Source organism: Nelumbo nucifera, chromosome 2, assembly GCF_055504915.1.
Source record: "Nelumbo nucifera cultivar China Antique chromosome 2, China Antique-T2T, whole genome shotgun sequence".
Taxonomy (NCBI): Eukaryota; Viridiplantae; Streptophyta; class Magnoliopsida; order Proteales; family Nelumbonaceae; genus Nelumbo; species Nelumbo nucifera.
This window is the reverse complement of record NC_142650.1, coordinates 56,272,840-56,291,238: the sequence shown is the minus strand read 5'-3', so window position 1 is coordinate 56,291,238 and position 18,399 is coordinate 56,272,840. Positions and strand designations below refer to the sequence as shown.

The following is an 18,399-nucleotide window of genomic DNA, read 5'->3' as shown; positions in this document are numbered from 1 at the left end:
CAAGTGCTTATTTTAAAAAATAAGCACTTATTTCATATTGGACGTTTGGTTCTCTAATAAGCATTTAAATAAGCATTTGTGAATATTTTGTCATTCTTTTTCTTTTTTCAAAATATACCCTTATGAAAGTATTTTATAAAAGTACTTTTACAAAAGTGCTTTTATGAAAGTACTTGATGAAAACACTTTAATAAAAGAACTTTTATAAAATTCAACTAGGGATAATTAGTGGTATTTTAAAATTCAACTAGGGATAATTCTGAAAGAAAAAAAAAGAAAAACTGAAGTAAAAAAAGCTGAAAGTTTGGGCTTAAAAGGCTTATTTCCCAAACACCAATAAGTGTTTAATGGTGTGGTCCAAACCCAAATAAGCACTTATTTTTAAGCAGTCCCAAACATGGCCTTAGATGAACCACAAAATTAACTTACCTATTGGGATGGCTAATATTTGACCTTGAATATGTTCAAGGGACTAGGGTGATGTTTGGCATTGGTGATGATTCCTCATACCTGATTTTGTGAAAATCAATAAGTACTAAAATCAATGGTTTTTCAAAAAATCACTCTTTTTTTTGTAATTTGGTATCATTTCCTCCATGTCAGCCGATTTTTTATAAATCACTTTTGAGATTGTTTGGTAGATTTTTGTTGGATTGAAGTCTTTGTATGTATGAGTATTCGGCTGATAAGAGTTCTTATTAGCCTATACTTAAGTTTAAGTTGTCTTGTACTGGGCCTTTGTTAATGGGCCTAATCCTGTTTAATGTTTTAAGTTGTCTGGGTGCCCCATCACTAATCAGGGGCATTCTAGTAACTTCCTGTATCATTGTACTACACCATAATATAAATAATAGTACTGTCGACTGAGGAGAGAGTTCGACATTCCTGCATCTCTTCTTCTTCTTCTTCTCTTTTCTACTACTTCGGCTACAGTAATTTAGCTTTCATGGTATCAGAGCATTAGCTTCTTCCTGGTTTCAGCCGGCACACACTCTCTTCTCTTGTTGTCTTTTCATCTTCTCTCTCCCTTTTCTGGGTTGCTGTAGAGAAGACCTAGGGGTGTAAGAGTAAAGCAAGTTCGAACCTAGGGTTTCTCTTGGTTGTGGGACTCAAGGGAAGTAAGACCCAGAAGTAGATGTCCAACTAGGTTATTTCCAGCAAATAGTAGCTATTTGGCTACTAAGAGAGGTCTGTGTAGGACAGACCTAGTTGAGGACTGATTTCAACAGTCCTAGCACTAGCTGAAAGGGGCTTAGCTACTTCTACAGTTACAGCTTCGGTGCTCCAGCAAGACTCGCACAGACTTAGCTTCTTCTACAGAGCCCACTGTTCACTTGCTACTGTTGCGGCCTCGAACTGTTCACTCACTACTGTACCCGAACTGTTGCAGTTTTTGGTTTAGCCCAAGTGAAGTCTATCTAGTGTTCTACCAGCACTGTGAACACTTCTACCATCATAGCAATGTGGCAAACAGCTCCAAGTTCAAGGTGGTTATCAGTCCAAAACCCCTCACCACTGCTGTGAGATTACCTAGGGAGCTGCTAGCTCCAGATTGTTCAGCACTATGAGCCCTAGTTGAGGACTGATGTCAGCAGTCCTAGTATTGGCCGCAAGGAAGGGCACTCTCTTTACAGTTGCAGTACTCAAAGTTCAAGTGGAGTCTACATAGCACAATAGTTGAGAACCCTTAGCTTCAGGTCGGTTACCAGCCCATAACTCCTTGCTTGCTGTTGTAACTGAACTGTGACAGTCTCGACAAGTCTGAAACTGTGTCGAGTGCTGTCAGAACCTGCTGTGGTCATTTCAGCTAATCAGATCTGCTCTAGAACTGGTTCAGAACCTTCAGAACTGCTTCGGCTAGTCTCAATCAGTGTCACCTACACAGTGGCTGCAGTCAAGATGTCTTCAATACCTAGAGATGTTTCTTCTAGAGATAACAGGCCTACGGCAAGTGGGAATTTTGTCACCAGCAACAATGATGACAACTCACAAAATACACCAACAGTGTCTTCTTCTCCTATGGGACAGGTTGTTGATTCCTCTGGAACTGGTACATTGGGCTTCTCTGCTAGTGAGGTTGAGATCCTTAGTAGGGCATTAGCCCGTCTAAGAAATAATTCTTTTGCTTCTACATCTCTTGCTAGATCAGGTACAGCCTCTGCCTTCAGTACCACTGGCTCTATTGACTCTACTTCTTAGGTTATTGATTCCGGTGCTAGTGACCATATGACACATATGTCTTCCCTATTCTCTTCATATCATTTGTTGTCTGGTCAGGATAAGATGAGAGTTGCTGACGGGTCTTTCTCCACTATCTCTGGAAAGGGAATTGTTGACCTAAGCAAGGACCTCTCTCTTAAATCAGTTTTACATGTTCCCAGTCTTACCTCAAATCTCTTGTCTGTTTCAAAACTTACCAAAAATTTGAACTGTAGTATAACATTTTTTCCTACTCATTGTGTCTTCTAGGACAGATTGACAAGGAGAACGATTGGGTGCGGTCATGAGTATGGAGGCCTCTACTACCTTGATGCAGACATCGGCTCAGCCTTACAAGCATCTGCTGCTAGTAATCCGGAAAGTGTGGAGTCAATAGCTAAGCTGCATCTTTGGCATGCTAGGCTAGGTCATGTGTCTTTCTCCTCATTAGAAATGTTGTTTCCCGAATTGTTTAAGGGCATTCCAAGTCAGAGTCTAACCTGTGAAGTACGTCAAATGTCAAAACAATGTAGAACTGTGTATCCAATTTTCAGCAATGAAATTTGTGCTCCTTTTGATTTGGTTCATTCTAATGTCTGGGGCCCTTCACCCATTGTTTCCTTTGATGGCTTCCGGTACTTTATCAGTTTTATAGACCACTACTCTCGTTGTACATGGATCTACCTGTTAAAAGGATGGGATGAAGTACCACGGATAACCATGGCATTTTGCAAGATGATTGAAACACAGTTTAATAAGAAGATTAAGCAATTCAGGTCAGACAATGCTGCTGAATACTTTGAAAAATCCTTGAACTTATTCCTGGAAGATGCTGGCATACTACATCAGTCATCCTGTGCTTATACTCCTCAGCAGAATGGAGTTGCTGAGCGCAAGAATAGACATCTATTGGAGACAGCTCGAGCCTTACTATTCCAACACAAAGTCCCCAAACAATACTGGTCTCAAGCTATACTTTCTGCATCATATCTGATAAACCGGATGCCATCTAAGGTGTTGGGTATGAAAACCCCTTTCTCTGTTTTGTGCCCCACTCTTCCAGACTTTCCCCTTCCTCCTCGGGTCTTTGGCTGTATATGTTTCATACATGTGAAGGATCCAAAGAAGACTAAGCTAGATCCTAAGGCTACAAAGGGAATATTCTTGGGGTACTCTCCTACACAAAAGGGTTACAAGTGTTATGACCCTATCTCCAAGAGAAAGTATGTCACCAGAGATGTGGTGTTCTTTGAGTCTCAACCCTATTTTCAGTCTTCTCAGAATCCTCTTCAGGGGGAGACTAGTGGGATGGAAGAGGATTCTCATTCTCCCTCCTTTTTTGTTCCCCTATCTACCTCGGGTCTTCCATCCTCTCCTCCTACTCCTTGTTGTGACATTCCGGGTCAACCTAGTGAGGCTCCCACTGTGCCGGTTACCTCTCCTGATGCTGCAGATGTTCTTGAAGGCTCCAGTAGGCAATAAAAAGAGATACTTACATACAACAGAAGGAAAAGGGGTCCTCAACCTCATGACAGCAACCAGTTGGACTCGGATCAATCTGTCTCTACAATCCAAGGTAATTTCAACTCTCATACTTCTGATTTGGATCTTCCTATTGCTCTCCGTAAGCCTATCCGCTCTTGCACCACCCGGCACCCTATTGCTGATTTTGTTTCTTATTCACATTTATCTCCTGCCTATCACTCCTTTGTGTCTGCTCTTTCCTCTGTGCGTGTTCCTTCTAGGTACTCAGAGGCTGTGTCTGATCCAAGGTGAAAAGAAGCTATGAATGAAGAGATGAAAGCCCTAATGAAAGCAAGAACTTGGGAATTAGTGGATCTGCCAGAGGGGAAGACCACTGTTGGGTGCAAGTGGGTGTTTACTGTAAAGCACAGGGAGGACGGGTCCATTGAAAGGTACAAGGCCAGACTTATGGCAAAGGGGTTTACTCAGAAAGAAGGGATTGACTACAAAGAAACCTTTGCCCCGGTAGCAAAGCTCAACACAATTCGGGTTCTATTGTCACTAGCAGCAAATTTTTCATGGGAACTTAATCAGCTGGATGTGAAGAATGCCTTCTTAAATGGTGACCTTCATGAAGAGGTATTTATGGAACCTCCACCTGGCTATGACTTTAGTAGAAAGGTGTGCAAATTGAGGAAAGCATTATATGGGTTGAAGCAATCTCCCCGTGCATGGTTTGAGAGACTCTGTGGGGCCATGAAGAAAGTGGGGTACACTCAGAGTGGTGCAGACCATACCTTGTTCATAAGGAGACAGGATAGCAAACTTACTGCACTCATTGTTTATGTGGATGATATGGTAATTACCGGGAATGACTTGGAAGAGATAAAAAGACTGAAGGAGTTTCTAGCTTCTGAATTTGAGATCAAAGACTTGGGTCATTTGAGATATTTTCTTGGGATTAAAGTTGCCAGGTCAAGAGAGGGAATCTACATATGTCAGCGGAAGTATGTTCTTGACCTCCTAGAGGAAACAGGCATGATGGGGTGTAGGCCAGCAGATACTCCAATGGAACAGAACCATGGCCTGCAGGAATCAGTAGGGGAGGACTACTATGATAAAGAGAGATACCAAAAATTGGTAGGGAAGCTAATATACTTATCCCTCACTCGGCCAGATATTACTTATGCTGTGCATGTTGTCAGTCAATTTATGCACTCTCCAAAGATTCCTCATATGAAAGCAGTTGAAAGGATTCTCAGGTACTTGAAGACTTGCCCAGGGAAGGGAATTCTCTTCAGGAAAAACAATAGAATTGAAATTGAAGCCTACGCTGATGCAGATTGGGCTGGGTTTGTTGGAGACAGGAAGTCAACCTCGGGTTACTGTACATTTGTGGGAGGAAACCTGGTCACATGGCGCAGTAAGAAGCAGAATGTAGTGGCTAGATCAAGTGCAGAAGCAGAGTATCGAGCTATGGCCCACGGGGTTGCTGAACTCTTATGGCTCAGAACTCTTCTTAATGAACTTGGCATTAAGGCTGAAAGTCTTCTCAGGCTGTATTGTGACAATAAAGCTGCCATCAACACTGCCAACAATCCCGTGCAGCATGACAGGAAAAAACATATTGAGATTGATCGGCACTTTGTTAGAGAAAGAATTGTCTCGGGTGAACTCTGTGTGCCGTATACTCCATCTGAGATGCAAATTGCGGATGTACTGACTAAAGGGCTGGCAGTAGCAAAGTTTAGGGACATGCTTGGCAAGCTAAACATGATTGATATCCATGCTTAGCTTGAGGGGGAGTGTTGGATTGAAGTCTTTGTATGTATGAGTATTCGGCTGATAAGAGTTCTTATTAGCCTATACTTAAGTTTAAGTTGTCCTGTACTGGGCCTTTGTTAATGGGCCTAATCCTGTTTAATGTTTTAAGTTGTATGGGTGTCCCATCACTAATCAGGGGCATTCTAGTAACTTCCTGTATCATTGTACTACACCATAATATAAATAATAGTACTGTCGACTGAGGAGAGAGTTCGACATTCCTGCATCTCTTCTTCTTCTTCTTCTCTTTTCTGCTACTTCGGCTACAGTAATTTAGCTTTCAATTTTCAAGAGTGATTATTTTTCATTGAAGCATTAGAACACCTTCTCGCCTCTGCCACATAGGATGCCATCCCTCATCCAACAAAAATCGGAATCGCCTAAAAATTGGGGAATCATTGAATGTGGTGGTTCCTTGCCCAAGCGGATTTCAGGGATCGATTTTTTGCTGATTTCCTACAAAATGGCATAATCAATCAATCAAACAAGAAAAAAAATCACTGATTCTTCAATTTATGATGTGGATCCTGATGGAGGGTGATTTGGCCCGACCTCATAGCACGGGTACACGTGGGTATGACCTTGCTCAAGCGATGACTCAGCATGACAGCACAGCAAGCGCAACTGCAACTCGGTGGGAAGAGCTCACCGAGTTTAGTCTAGCAACTCGGTGGGTTAGACTACTCGCCGAGAGCCGCCAGGCTTGCACCTCCTTCCCAAGGCTGAGGCGCCCCGAGCTACCTCCGAGCTCGGGGCCCCTTGACCTTTCCTAATGCCCGAGCTCCTCCTAGTGGATTTTAGGCCACTCCTAAACAGGAACACCCCAATCCACCTCTAGATACCCCGATGTAGAGACACCTCGGGCCAGATAGCTCGATGTAGCTTGCCACAGGCAGCTCGCCAATTGTAGGGTAGCTCGGAGAAGAGCAGTTCGACACATCACAGGAAGGTCTCCTGCTCGACCACCGTACCTAACAAACCTGGAGACTGCAACCATGTCTCTCATCAGACAGTGTTGTGCCCGCCACCTTTAGAAGGTGTCTTACACCTGACAGGTATGTACCCTGCAACGACGGCTCCGCGCATGCCACCTTAGCCCTGGCTGTAACGGCTGCGACAAGACGACAGTGGCGGTTATACCTGCCCTATCAGAGGCAGGTGGGCTTGATTCGATAGAGTTCTGTTATAAGTAGCCCAATCCCAAAGGACAGAGGTAACTTTCTGATACTCGCGCTATCTGCACTCTTAGCCTTCTTCCTCTCTTTGCATTTTTCACAGAACTCTAACTTAAGCGTCGGAGTGTTCCCGCCGGGCAAGCCCCCGGGAATCCCTCATCTTCTCCATCTCAGGTACCTTTCAGGAGCCACACAAGTGCCAACTAGGAGTGACCGGATTGCGCACCATCAGATCCGTTGTGGTACTGATTTATGGGAAATCAACATCGATGCTAAACATCACCTAGATCTCTTAGCTCCATATTTTCATTCCATTTTTTTATTATTTTTGTCTATTAACTCTTTGATGTTAAGATCCATGTTTACATCACTTCTTTGCTATCTATCTCTAGAATGAGCAGCTTATGAGTTTATTTCTTCTCCCTATCCTATGGACCATTCAACCCCTTTTAGATGTTACTTCTTCTTTTAGGCTAAGTTTGGTTCTCCACCTTTTCCTTCCTTTCCTTACTTTTTTCTTCAAACCAAACACAACCTTAAAGATTCTCTCACAGCCATGATGCATTTCCTTTTTAGTTGAGCTTAAAAAAATATATATTTTTGGCGAGGTATTTATTTTTAGGGATATTTATCAAAAGGAAAATCTATGATACGGAAAAGATATGGTATGGGAAGAGTTTTGACCAATCATGAATTTTGATAAATAACACCTGATTGACTACCACTTTTATAATTCCAATTGAACCCTTTATCAAAACACAATCATAACTTCATTAATTTACCAAAACCTACCCTATACTTTACTTTGTGTTTTTCTAAAACACCCACTATAGTTTGTAACTGATTTACTTAATTGACCTTATGTTAAAAACCGTTTGTATTCCCCCTCTGAAATGGTCATACTGACCATCTAAACCAAATGGAAAAATGTTTAAGGACATGGGATATGGGCCCATGGTTGTTTATTCCAAAAGCACCCTTATCACTTCCATTAAATGGAGAACAAAACTGAACAAATGGAGTGGATGCCCACATTTTGCCATGGCAAAAATGATATTTCTATTTTATTTTCTTTTAATTAAATTTGTTCAAACAGATGTTAGGGTCAAAACTGTTAATTTGGGAAGAGCACAAACACAAATATGTAAAATACAAAACCTTGTATACCATATTTTCAAACCTTATATTTGCACTGTATATATTTGGTTTTTCCCTTTTTTTGAAAGGTGGTAATTTCCTTAAGATTCATAATAAAATAGGGGTACAAAGGAAAACATGTACGAAAATTACACATTGCTCTGATTTTTTTAGAGGGTTTTTTCAATCTTATTGTTGTAAGATGATGGGCTTGCAATATCAGCGCATAGTAATGCAGAAGAGTATCGTCAACACATAAGCTCAGTTTGGAAGGAGTACAATTACAAAGGCTCAACCATTCCTTTCTTGCCACAAGCCCTAACTAATTACAAATTACTGAAAGCTTATAACTTCCAACAAGTTATTAGGGCCTCAATGTCAGGGGGAGACACCTAGGTCACAAGACGCGAAAAAACAGTTCAACAGGGGTTGGATATTCTCCTCATCCATGTAACATCAACAACACTAATTAACAATACACATGCTTTTCCTTCTCAGAACATCTATAGTAGCGACTTTTTCCTTTGATAGCTATTCAAATGAAGATAGTCACATTTTAAGGGATTTTCTACTTTCAAATCTAAATCCAGAACCGCTGTTGATCTGGACGACGGATCCTATGGTTTTAGAACAGCTGTTGATTCGGACGGTCGGATCGTTCGGCCCAGGAATCATTCAGGCAACTGGTTCCGTTTTACCCCAAACTTGATTTCTGGTCAAAACCGTTGAATCAGTCAATGATTCATTGATTCGGGCGATCGAACTGTCTACCTGTTCAACAGTTTTGACCATTTTTTATTTTGAATTATTTTTAAATTTTTTTGTCAAGACGGACCCATCTGTTCAAACCGGACAGTCAAACCGCCGACCCAAAAACTGATGGCCAGAACGATTCCATTTTGGGTCATTTTTTAAAACCATGCTACATCCACTCTCAATAGGCTATGGGCCATAGATTTGACTGCAAAAGTTCCAGTCTTAGTATAGGGCCACCAAATCCTGTTTTCCAGCCTTGGTTGGGGCTTAATCTGCTCCAAAGATTGCAACAAGGTTGTTAAGGAATCAATATCACAATCATTTACACTTCTTCTAAGACTCAAGATCTAGATTATCTAGTTTTCCCCCTCCTCAAAATAACCACAAACTTGGGCATTCTTGTTCTCAGCCAAAGCAAAACTAGTAGGGAAAGAGATTTACAAGGGATTGTCTCCACTCTCCACAAATGGTCTTTCTAGAACAGGAGTTCTTTCATCAGAGCAATGTTTGAAAAACAATTCCCTGTTATGCATGATTTCTTTCCACAAACCTATGCCCATAGGGTTCTATGGGTTGGCCTGATTCCCCATATTTATTTTTAATCAAAATCCTCTAAAGCTCCTCGCTTTCAATAGAAAACCTCCAAAGTCATTTGGAGAAATACAAGAGCCACATTAACCTGCTTTAGGGGTGTCAATGGACCGGTTTTGGATTGGACCCCATCCAAGCCAAAATCAAATTGGATGGGTCAAACGGGCCAACAAAACATATTGAATCGGACCAATCCAGGCTTAATGGACCAAAGTATTTATTGGATTGGATTGGACCTAATCCATTTATTATAAATTTATATTGGATTGGGTTGGATTGAGCCAATATCTGGCCCATTAATAGAAGATAAGTATAAAGGTTTCAATGGACCAAGTTTGGGGTAGAACCAATCTACATTAAAACAAACTTGAACAGATTGGACAGTCCATACATTGAATTGAACCAGTCCAATACATTGAATTGGATTGGACCAGATCCATTTGTAATGGACTCGCATTGGATTGCATCGGATTGGATGAAATCCTGTTCAATTGACAGCCCTACTTATACCAATCCCCTTGATGTTTAGGCTTACAAATTCATCCCAAGCAACCAGATGAAACTTCCTCTCTACCTTCTTACCTCCCCAAAGAAAATCCCTTCCAAGATTTTCTATGTTGCTTAAACAGAAGCTAGGGCTTTAAATAGAGACATAAAATACGTCAGAAGGTTTGATATCATAAAACAGTCTTGACAAAGGTGATCTTTTTTCCTTTTGACAAGTAACCTTCTTCTAGCTTGCAAGTTTACACTTTATCTTTTTTACAACCGGATCCCAAACTGAGTCTAAGGCTATGTTTAATTTGAAGAAAAAGATAGGGAAAGGAAGGGAAATATAGGGAAACTTATATAAGATTTGTAAAGGTTTCCTTACTTTTTCCTTAGTTTTTATTGGGGAGTTGCATCTCATTAAATATTGAGGCATTGCACTTGTAACCAATTTTATTAATATTATCAGCTATGGACAGAGATTTAGCTTTCCAACCCACTAGTCTTTCTCTTACCTTTATCAACACATCTTCAAAGGTGGCCCCAAATATGTGTCCTTGGTGTTCCTAAAAGAATTTTAATTCACCTCGATAACATCTTTGAACATTTATGTGGGGCATTTGTACAGTATTTCTTAGGGTTGATTTATTGTAATTTAGGAGAGCTGCCTTAGCAAAGGATAGTCATCTATTGCAAAATTGGAATTCTAATCCCCTTTTTTATATTTTCACTCATATGAGTTTCCCCTTCTCATTAGGGTCTCCGCACAAATTACAAAAAGTAGGTAAGGAGTCTTCTTGCCTAATTCCCTAAATTGAGTTAAAGGGTTCATCCATTTACTAGAACTTGATATATAACTTTTGTAAACATTTTATTATCCAATTTATCATTTTATTTTAAACCCCAATTCCAACCTACTGTGGGCTTTCTCTTTATCTACATTTCAACAAAATACATTTTTTTTTCCTTTCCATTGCACTATTTATTTCATGAGCAGTTAGAATGTTATCTTAAATTTGATGGCCCACGACAAAGACACTTTAGAATGGAGATACCCATTTGTTTCTCTCAATTCGATCCTCACCACTAAAATTCTTACAGTAAATATGTATAGCACGTCACAAAGACCTATTGGTCTAAATTGATCCAGGCTTTAGGGATTTATTTTCTTTTACTATTAGAAAGAGGGTAAAAAAGTATTATTTATATTTATTAGCATTTATCTGAAAGCTTTCACTACCAAGATCACCCTGTACTTTGGCTCGAGTGACAATTTGGTCCCTGAACTTTAAAATGTGACAATTCAGTACTTGAACTTCCAAAATGTGACAATCCGTTAATCAGTCGTTAAGTGACATTTGAAAAATCAAAAATGCCCTAAGATGCCATCTAATTCTCTTTATCAACCATCCAAACATTGACAATAAAATGAACAGTCCCAAATTCTAACTTCTATTAAAAAAAGTTGACTGTTTAGAAGAATCTAAAATTTGGGACTATTCCTTTTATTGTCAATGTTTGGATAATTGACAAAGAGAATAGATGATATTCTTAAGGCATTTTTGACTTTTCAAATGTCACTTAACTACTCATTAACGACAAGTACTAAATTATCATATTTTAAAAATTTAGATACTGGATTGTCACATTTTAAAGTTCAATACTGAATTATCGCATTTTAAAGTTTACAAACCAAATTATCACTGAACAGAGTATTAATAAGAAATTTTCCCAAAAATTTTGATAGAATAGTGCATGACTGGTTTCAATCCATTGGGACCTGGAACTTTCAGAGGTCAGCATTTCTATGATTGCCTTTTGTCCTGTCGGACACTTTCATTAATGACATCTATAAAATTCTCCATTCCATTAGTGCCCTTAAGAAGAAAAAAAAAACTGTTCTCTCAAATGTTTTACCTGACTGGCACCTTTTTCTGGCAATAAATCTGGAGGACCATAGGGCTGATCTGGAATTGACGGATACCTTGTATGGAAAATTTGCTATGAAAGCAGTGCTGATGCATATATAAACATCTTATCTAAGTGTATATTCACATTGTTGAATGCCGACAAGATTGAGTAATCTGGGGGAAACACAAGTCTACATTTATAACCAGTCAGAAGGGATAGAAAGAAACATAGTTTTGGCCATAGAAGGGCCAAAAGTGTTAGCTGGCACTTTAAACATTGAAAAAATTTCTGTTACAACCCCTTGAAGAGAAACAAATAGAGCCCAATATGCAAACATTTGGCCGAAGTTGGTTAGACCATGAACTTAGAACCATGGTTCAAAGTTTGCTAAAAGCTCAATTTTTTTAATAATAAAAAACATGCTAAAAGTTTCCCAAAAAACCAAAATGTGAAAAAAATAAAATAAAATTTTGACCATTTTTAAGTACTGATACGAAATCGATACTTTGAACCTTGCTTAGAACTCACAATCAAGAATTCAAAGTTACCCAAACCAAAGATGAAAAAAAAAATTTCAGAAATCCTCAAAGATGACTGGCCACGTGCTGAAAGAAAGCTAAACGATAACCATAGATAAACTTAGCAGAACAAGTGTCTATAAGCTAGGAAAATTACTGGAAAAAGGTAATAAGCAAGAGGAATAGAAGTTTGGTTCTATTTACAGTGTGCTGAGGATTTTTTTTTTTAATTAGAAAAGAACAAATACTACTACAAGGGTACTGCCTTCCCAGGAATGATCAACAAATGTCTGTACAAATCCACGACCTCTGAGCAATGAACAGATAGCAACGCAATCTTGCTGCAACTAATGGTTTGGAATCAAGTAATATTACTCCATATTCACCCCCGAGGCAAAGAAAACTATCATTTTCTGACATCATGAGGAAACAGCCATCCAGTCTATATGATGATTGGCAAAAACAAGCATTCTATTTGGGATTTCCCATGTTCAAGGGAACTTCCAACTCAGAAGCTAAGTTGTGGAAATGAGAGAATGATTGTAAGCTGTCAATTGAACAACATGGCTACCATTGAATGGTGGTGAGCTTGTATTAGATGCATCATTCACAACCGAAAACGGGTCTAGGTAAATCCCCAGAAACGAAATCAGTGGCTCTGCCCGGGACTTATCAATGACAAACCTCAGCCACTGTGATTGAACTCTTGGAAACAGAAGCAGCCTCCGATATCCCACGGTAGTGCCATTTATTACTGTCTGCCACTCCCCGTCTCCAGTCTGAACATCAAGATGGAATGCCATTATCCGCTGGCCCATGTGAATTGGCTCCTGAACTTGGATCATGTTGAATGGTACTATTTCCCCCAAGTCAAGGTATATTATCCAATCAGAACGGTCTTCCTCAGGAGCCCAGTAAGTGTAAATACTTTCTTCAAGAACATGGAGTGGACCAAACTGAGAATCACCAAAACCTCCCCGGGTGCTACTGGCATTAACAATAGCATTCTTAGCTAAGTTATGGGAGAATATGGTTTGTCGTAGTCTGTTAAATTCTTGAAGCACTTGAACATCTTCATCTGATATCAAGCCTGATGAATTTGGTGGGATATTTAATAACCAGAGACAATTCCGTCCTACAGACTTGTAGTAAATGTCAAGCAAAGTAATTGCAGATTTTGGGACCTCTGAAGCATGCCAAAACCAACCAGGCCTGATAGACACATCACACTCTGCAGGAACCCAATCATGCCCAAATGGATCTCCTCCACGTAAATACCTGTTGAACATATAATGTAATGGTAACAAACTCAAGCTCCTATTGTTTCAAAATGACTTGTTAATTAATCAAAGATTTTAACTTCCTGAATGAACACAACTAACAGAGAATAATTTCTGAATTATTGAGATCTCAAGGACAATCCTTGCTTAATTGCAACCCTATAAAACTAGTGTTAATTTATCAGATACCACTGAGATCTGAAAGGAGGTGGAGTTCCAAAACTAAAAAAAGTAAAGCCACATATGCTTTCTCAAATGAAATTAAGATATCAAAGACACTATGTTCTCAAACTTTGTTTTATGAAACTAGTGAATTAAAGCACCAGATTAATCATATGGATAAACTGTCCTGTTGCTCAAGACTATTAGTTCAGTAGGCAAAATCTGGAACAGTAATTGGAGACCTTGGCAAGCCAAGCTATCGTTCTGGGGTAGAATAAACTTTTGAGACTAGTGTTGTGATCATAATGTACATATCAAAAGAACTTCTGCAGTCAGATATGGAAGTAAAGTCTGGCTACCAGCATATGAGACTTATATTGAAGGATCCAAAGAAAACTAATATAGTTATAAATTATAAGGTTATCATGGTCTTCCAGCCTATATTGTCAGAAATAAATTATCTTATGTTCAAGTGCAAAGAAAACCAAACAATTTCTACCTTGAGAACATGAGAATGTCAAGTATGAAAAAAGAAGAAAACAGAACTCACTGGGGATCAGTGTCACCAATCTTGGCAGAACTTCGATTGAATAGGGACCAGCAAGTAGAACCAGCAACACCAGCCTCATCCCCAACCCACCTGGTGTCAGGACCAGCATCAGAGAATATGACAGCCCCAGGCTGGAGTTGATGAATGAAGCTAAACCAACAATCAAAGAAGTATTCCATGTCCTTCTCTCCTTCCCCTTTAGCACCATCCAACCACACTTCCTTAATCTCCCCATATCTGAATCAATCTCGACATTAATTATGCTTATGCTTTTCCAAAACAAGTAGTTTCAAAATGTCTACGAATTAAATGAAATAATCCGGAATCTAGAGGACTAAAGTGATCAAGATGAATAGTTCTCCAAAAGTAAAGTCAACCAAATGACATCAGTTGAAAACAGATTGAACCAAATAACTCCTTTAAAGGAAACCATTTTACATAATTCACAATTAAACAATAATCCTCCTTACCTGGTGAGTAATTCAGACATCTGCCCCATATAAAATTCGTTGTACTCCAAAGTCTTCCTGTAAGATGTCTCGTGACGATCCCAGGGTGAGAGATAGACGCCCAATCCAATACCTGCTTCCCTCGCGGCGTCAGCTAATTCAGCCAGAACGTCACCGGTGCCGTTCTTCCAGGGGCTGGACCGAACAGAGTAATCGGTGTAGGAGGAGGGCCAGAGACAGAAGCCATCATGGTGCTTGGCAGTGAGAATTACGCGGGAGAAGCCAGCATCCTTGGCGACGCGGACCCATTGGCGGGCGTCGAGGCGGGTTGGGTTGAAGATGGAGGGATTGGCGTGACCGGTACCCCATTCAGAATCAGTGAAAGTGTTGGTGCCAAAATGGAGGAAGAGAGCCATGTCCCCCAGTTGCCATGAAAGCTGGGGAGCCGAGGGGATGGGCAAAATAGGAAGAGGAGGAAGGTATCTTTTGTCAGAAGAAGAAAAAGGAGCACTTGTCGTCGTCGTCGTCGTCGTCGTTGTTGTTTTGGCGGTGGTCATCGTGGTCGTGGTTGTGGCCGCTGTGACTGTGAGGAAGGTCAATAGCAGGAAGAAGAGCATGAGATGAACATATTCGGAGATGGGTTCCCTAATTTTGCAGATTTGGACGATGGGTTCTCCAATACTGCCTTTCTTCATGGTAATTGGGGCTGAATTAGACAGGGATATGCTCATGCACAAAGGAGAAAGAGGAAGGGAGAAAGGATGTTTGCAGCGTTGTTCGAGCATCAGCATCAACAAGTCACTGAGAGTGATCGGCTTTTAACGAAAGAAAAAAAAATAAAAATAAAAGACTTTGGCTGTCTGGACTGGGTGCTCTCTGTTCAAGACTTCAAGAGCAGGAGGGCTGGAGGGGTAGCTTAGCTTTAGCCGATACAAGTACACAGTAAATATGGAATAGCCCTCTGCCGGTCTGCCCTTTCTATAGTCACAGGGAGGGAGGGTGGAGATCACATCTGCGAATTGGGGATTTTCTGCCAACCAACCGAGACCAGATCAGATATGCTCCTTACATCTGGCGCTTCATTGGCGCCTCACAGGCACATCCTACCCTGCAATGGGAACATTTTCATGAATATGTCTGTGAGGCGCTCATTTGTAAGAAGCAGATCCCATCACGTTCCAACCCTCTATCAAGTACCAACTTCATCTCAAACCGAAGTGAGACCCGCGCCATATATGATATGTGGGGTGGTAAATGTTATTGGTAGAGGGTTGGAATGTGTTTTATTGGTAAGTAATCCGATATCCACATTTGCCCATCACAAGCACCCCACATGCACATTTCAGCGTGCATTGGGAATATCTCCCACTCTCCCCTACATGGTTGGGACTTGAGATATGCTGAGGCGCATATATGAATTTGGGAGGGTGAAGGCCAAAGGGGGTTATTGTCAAGTTTCAACATTCATGACACACTGGCAGCATATCCTAAGGAGACCAGATCTGTGCCTCGCACAAACCTCACAGGCACATCCTACTGTCCATTGGGAATATCTCCCGTACTTAGCTGCACTTGAGGTTACATTATGGAAAAATGTGAACTAGTTTAGTAATGATAGAAATTGGGGCCGATTGATTTTGAAAATTTACATCGATCAGTCATGTTTGGTTTTCTAAGGTGTAAATTTACACTGATCATACACTGATATGTCGCTCACTGCCACCGGAACTCTGATACGTCGGAATTGTGTCTGGACAAAACTCTAATATGTTGTCACTACTCACCACTCATTGATACTCTCTTCTTCGATCAAACTCTTATACGCTCACCGCTCACTGATATGTTGGAGCTGGTTCACTCTCTGGACGAAACTTTGATACCTCGTTGCCGCTCACCGCTCACCGCTCACTGATACTCTCTTCTTCGATCGAACTCTAATACGCTCACCGCTCACTGATACGCCAAAGCTGGTTCACTCTCTTCTTCAATCAAACAAAGAGATGCAGCCATTGGACAAAGGAGACACGAGGTAACCATTGGACAGAGGAAGAGGAAGGTAAAGTTTTACATCGATTTTATCAATGTAAACTTTCCACTAATCTTCGATGAATATACTGATAAGAATGGACTCTTATACCCATTGATGAGGTATATTAACACCTCTACCAAATGCCTACAAAATCAAACCAGGGTGTAAAGTTTATCTCGATTCTCATTTACACCTCTACCGAACACAGCCTTATGTGTTATTATTTATGGGGATGCTTTCAATGCACAGTGGGATGTGCCTGTAAAGTCATTATGAGCGCCCTATGTGAGGAGCATATCCCAATTCCCTAAGAAGTCTGGGGAACGGGATCTGCTCCTCACACATGGGCACCTCACAGGCACATCCACTATGCATTGGGAACATCTCCCGTGAACATGTGTATGTGAGGTCGGTGTGAGGAGCAGATCCAGTCTCGAAGTCTGGAGTTCACAGCTGCCCCCCATAGAATTGTAACAGGATCTGCTCCTCACAAATAGGCGCCTCACAGGCACATCCACCATGCATTGGGAACATCTCCCGGGAATAATAACCAATAAGTACGGTAGATGTTCCCAATGCATGATAGGATGTGCGTGTGAGGCGCCTATGAGGCGCCAGGTGTGAGCAGCAGATCCGGTCTCCATAGAATTAATGTTCCCAATTCTCAGTGTGCATTGAGAACATCTCCCGTACTTGTCATTGGGAGATGTTCCCAATACACAGTTAGGATGTGTTGTGGGACTTTTTTGGGGCGCATTCTATGGGGGGTAGATGTGACTTCAAAAGTCTTCTTTGCCAAGTCTGCATCTGGATGTGATAATTCGTATATTAAACAATAACCTTCACCTATGGAAATACTTGATTATATCAAGGAAATACATATAAATTCTATAAATATATTAATACTACTAAATTTAAGGTCTAATATTTAAAAATAATATATAAAGATATAAAATATATTTCAATGGTGTATATGAAAAAATATATTACAATTAATACCACAAGATGCATAGATATCATACAATTTTATTAATAATACATCAATCAAAAGTCCAAGATATAAAACATATGCATCTATTATATTTTAATTATTATATCAATTATTTTCTATTTTAATATCTTTACTTTTTTACAAACACAAAAAGTCAATCAAATATTAAATTCTCAAATACAAATTAAAATATTAATTAATAATTTATAAAAATATATAATCTCAACTTAAAATATATCAAATCTCATAAAATTTCTAAGATACACATCATATGCAAATTCTAAGTTTTAATTACTAAAATAATCATTCCATTATTAACATTTTTATTTTTATAAATTTTCTGAAATTAAAAATAATTTATGATATAAATGTACATTAGTAGATTTGATAGATTAAATTTAATATTATATTCTTGAATGTTTTGTAAATAATAAATTTGTTGTTATATATATATATATATATATATATATATTAATTTTAAGATACATATCATGTGAAAATTTATAAATTTTAAGTAGTAAAATAATTATTCTATTATTAATATTTTATTTGTATATATTTCTTGATATTAAAATTATCTTTTGATTTTAACGTGGATTGATATATCACTTATTCATTAATTTATAAAATACTAATTTTAAATATTATTCTTTTTAATTTTAATTTGAAATTATTAAACATAACTATGCATTATTTATTTGGATTGCATATAGACACTGAGTTAATAAAAGTTATTTTATTTCACTCCTTAACGAAAGAACTAAGATAGCTTAGTGGTTAACGAGTATATTTAGACCTTGGGTATTCTTAGGTGACTTGGGTTTAAACTTTAAACCACTCTATGGGCATACAGAAAACATAAGTAGAACTATAT

At 39.4% G+C, this 18,399-nt stretch overlaps 1 protein-coding gene across 1 annotated transcript; it reads right to left on the bottom strand.

The window, feature by feature from the left end:
* Positions 1 to 12,207: 12,207 nt before the first annotated feature.
* On the bottom strand, positions 12,208 to 15,438 carry LOC104586313 (alpha-L-fucosidase 1-like). The gene is made up of 3 exons (XM_010243491.3): positions 14,527 to 15,438; positions 14,057 to 14,293; positions 12,208 to 13,342 (listed from the first exon to the last, which is right to left on the bottom strand). The coding sequence occupies exons 1-3, from the start codon at positions 15,294 to 15,296 to the stop codon at positions 12,580 to 12,582; spliced, it is 1,770 nt and encodes a 589-aa protein (XP_010241793.1). The 5' UTR covers positions 15,297 to 15,438; the 3' UTR covers positions 12,208 to 12,579.
* Between the last annotated feature and the right edge of the window lie 2,961 nt (positions 15,439 to 18,399).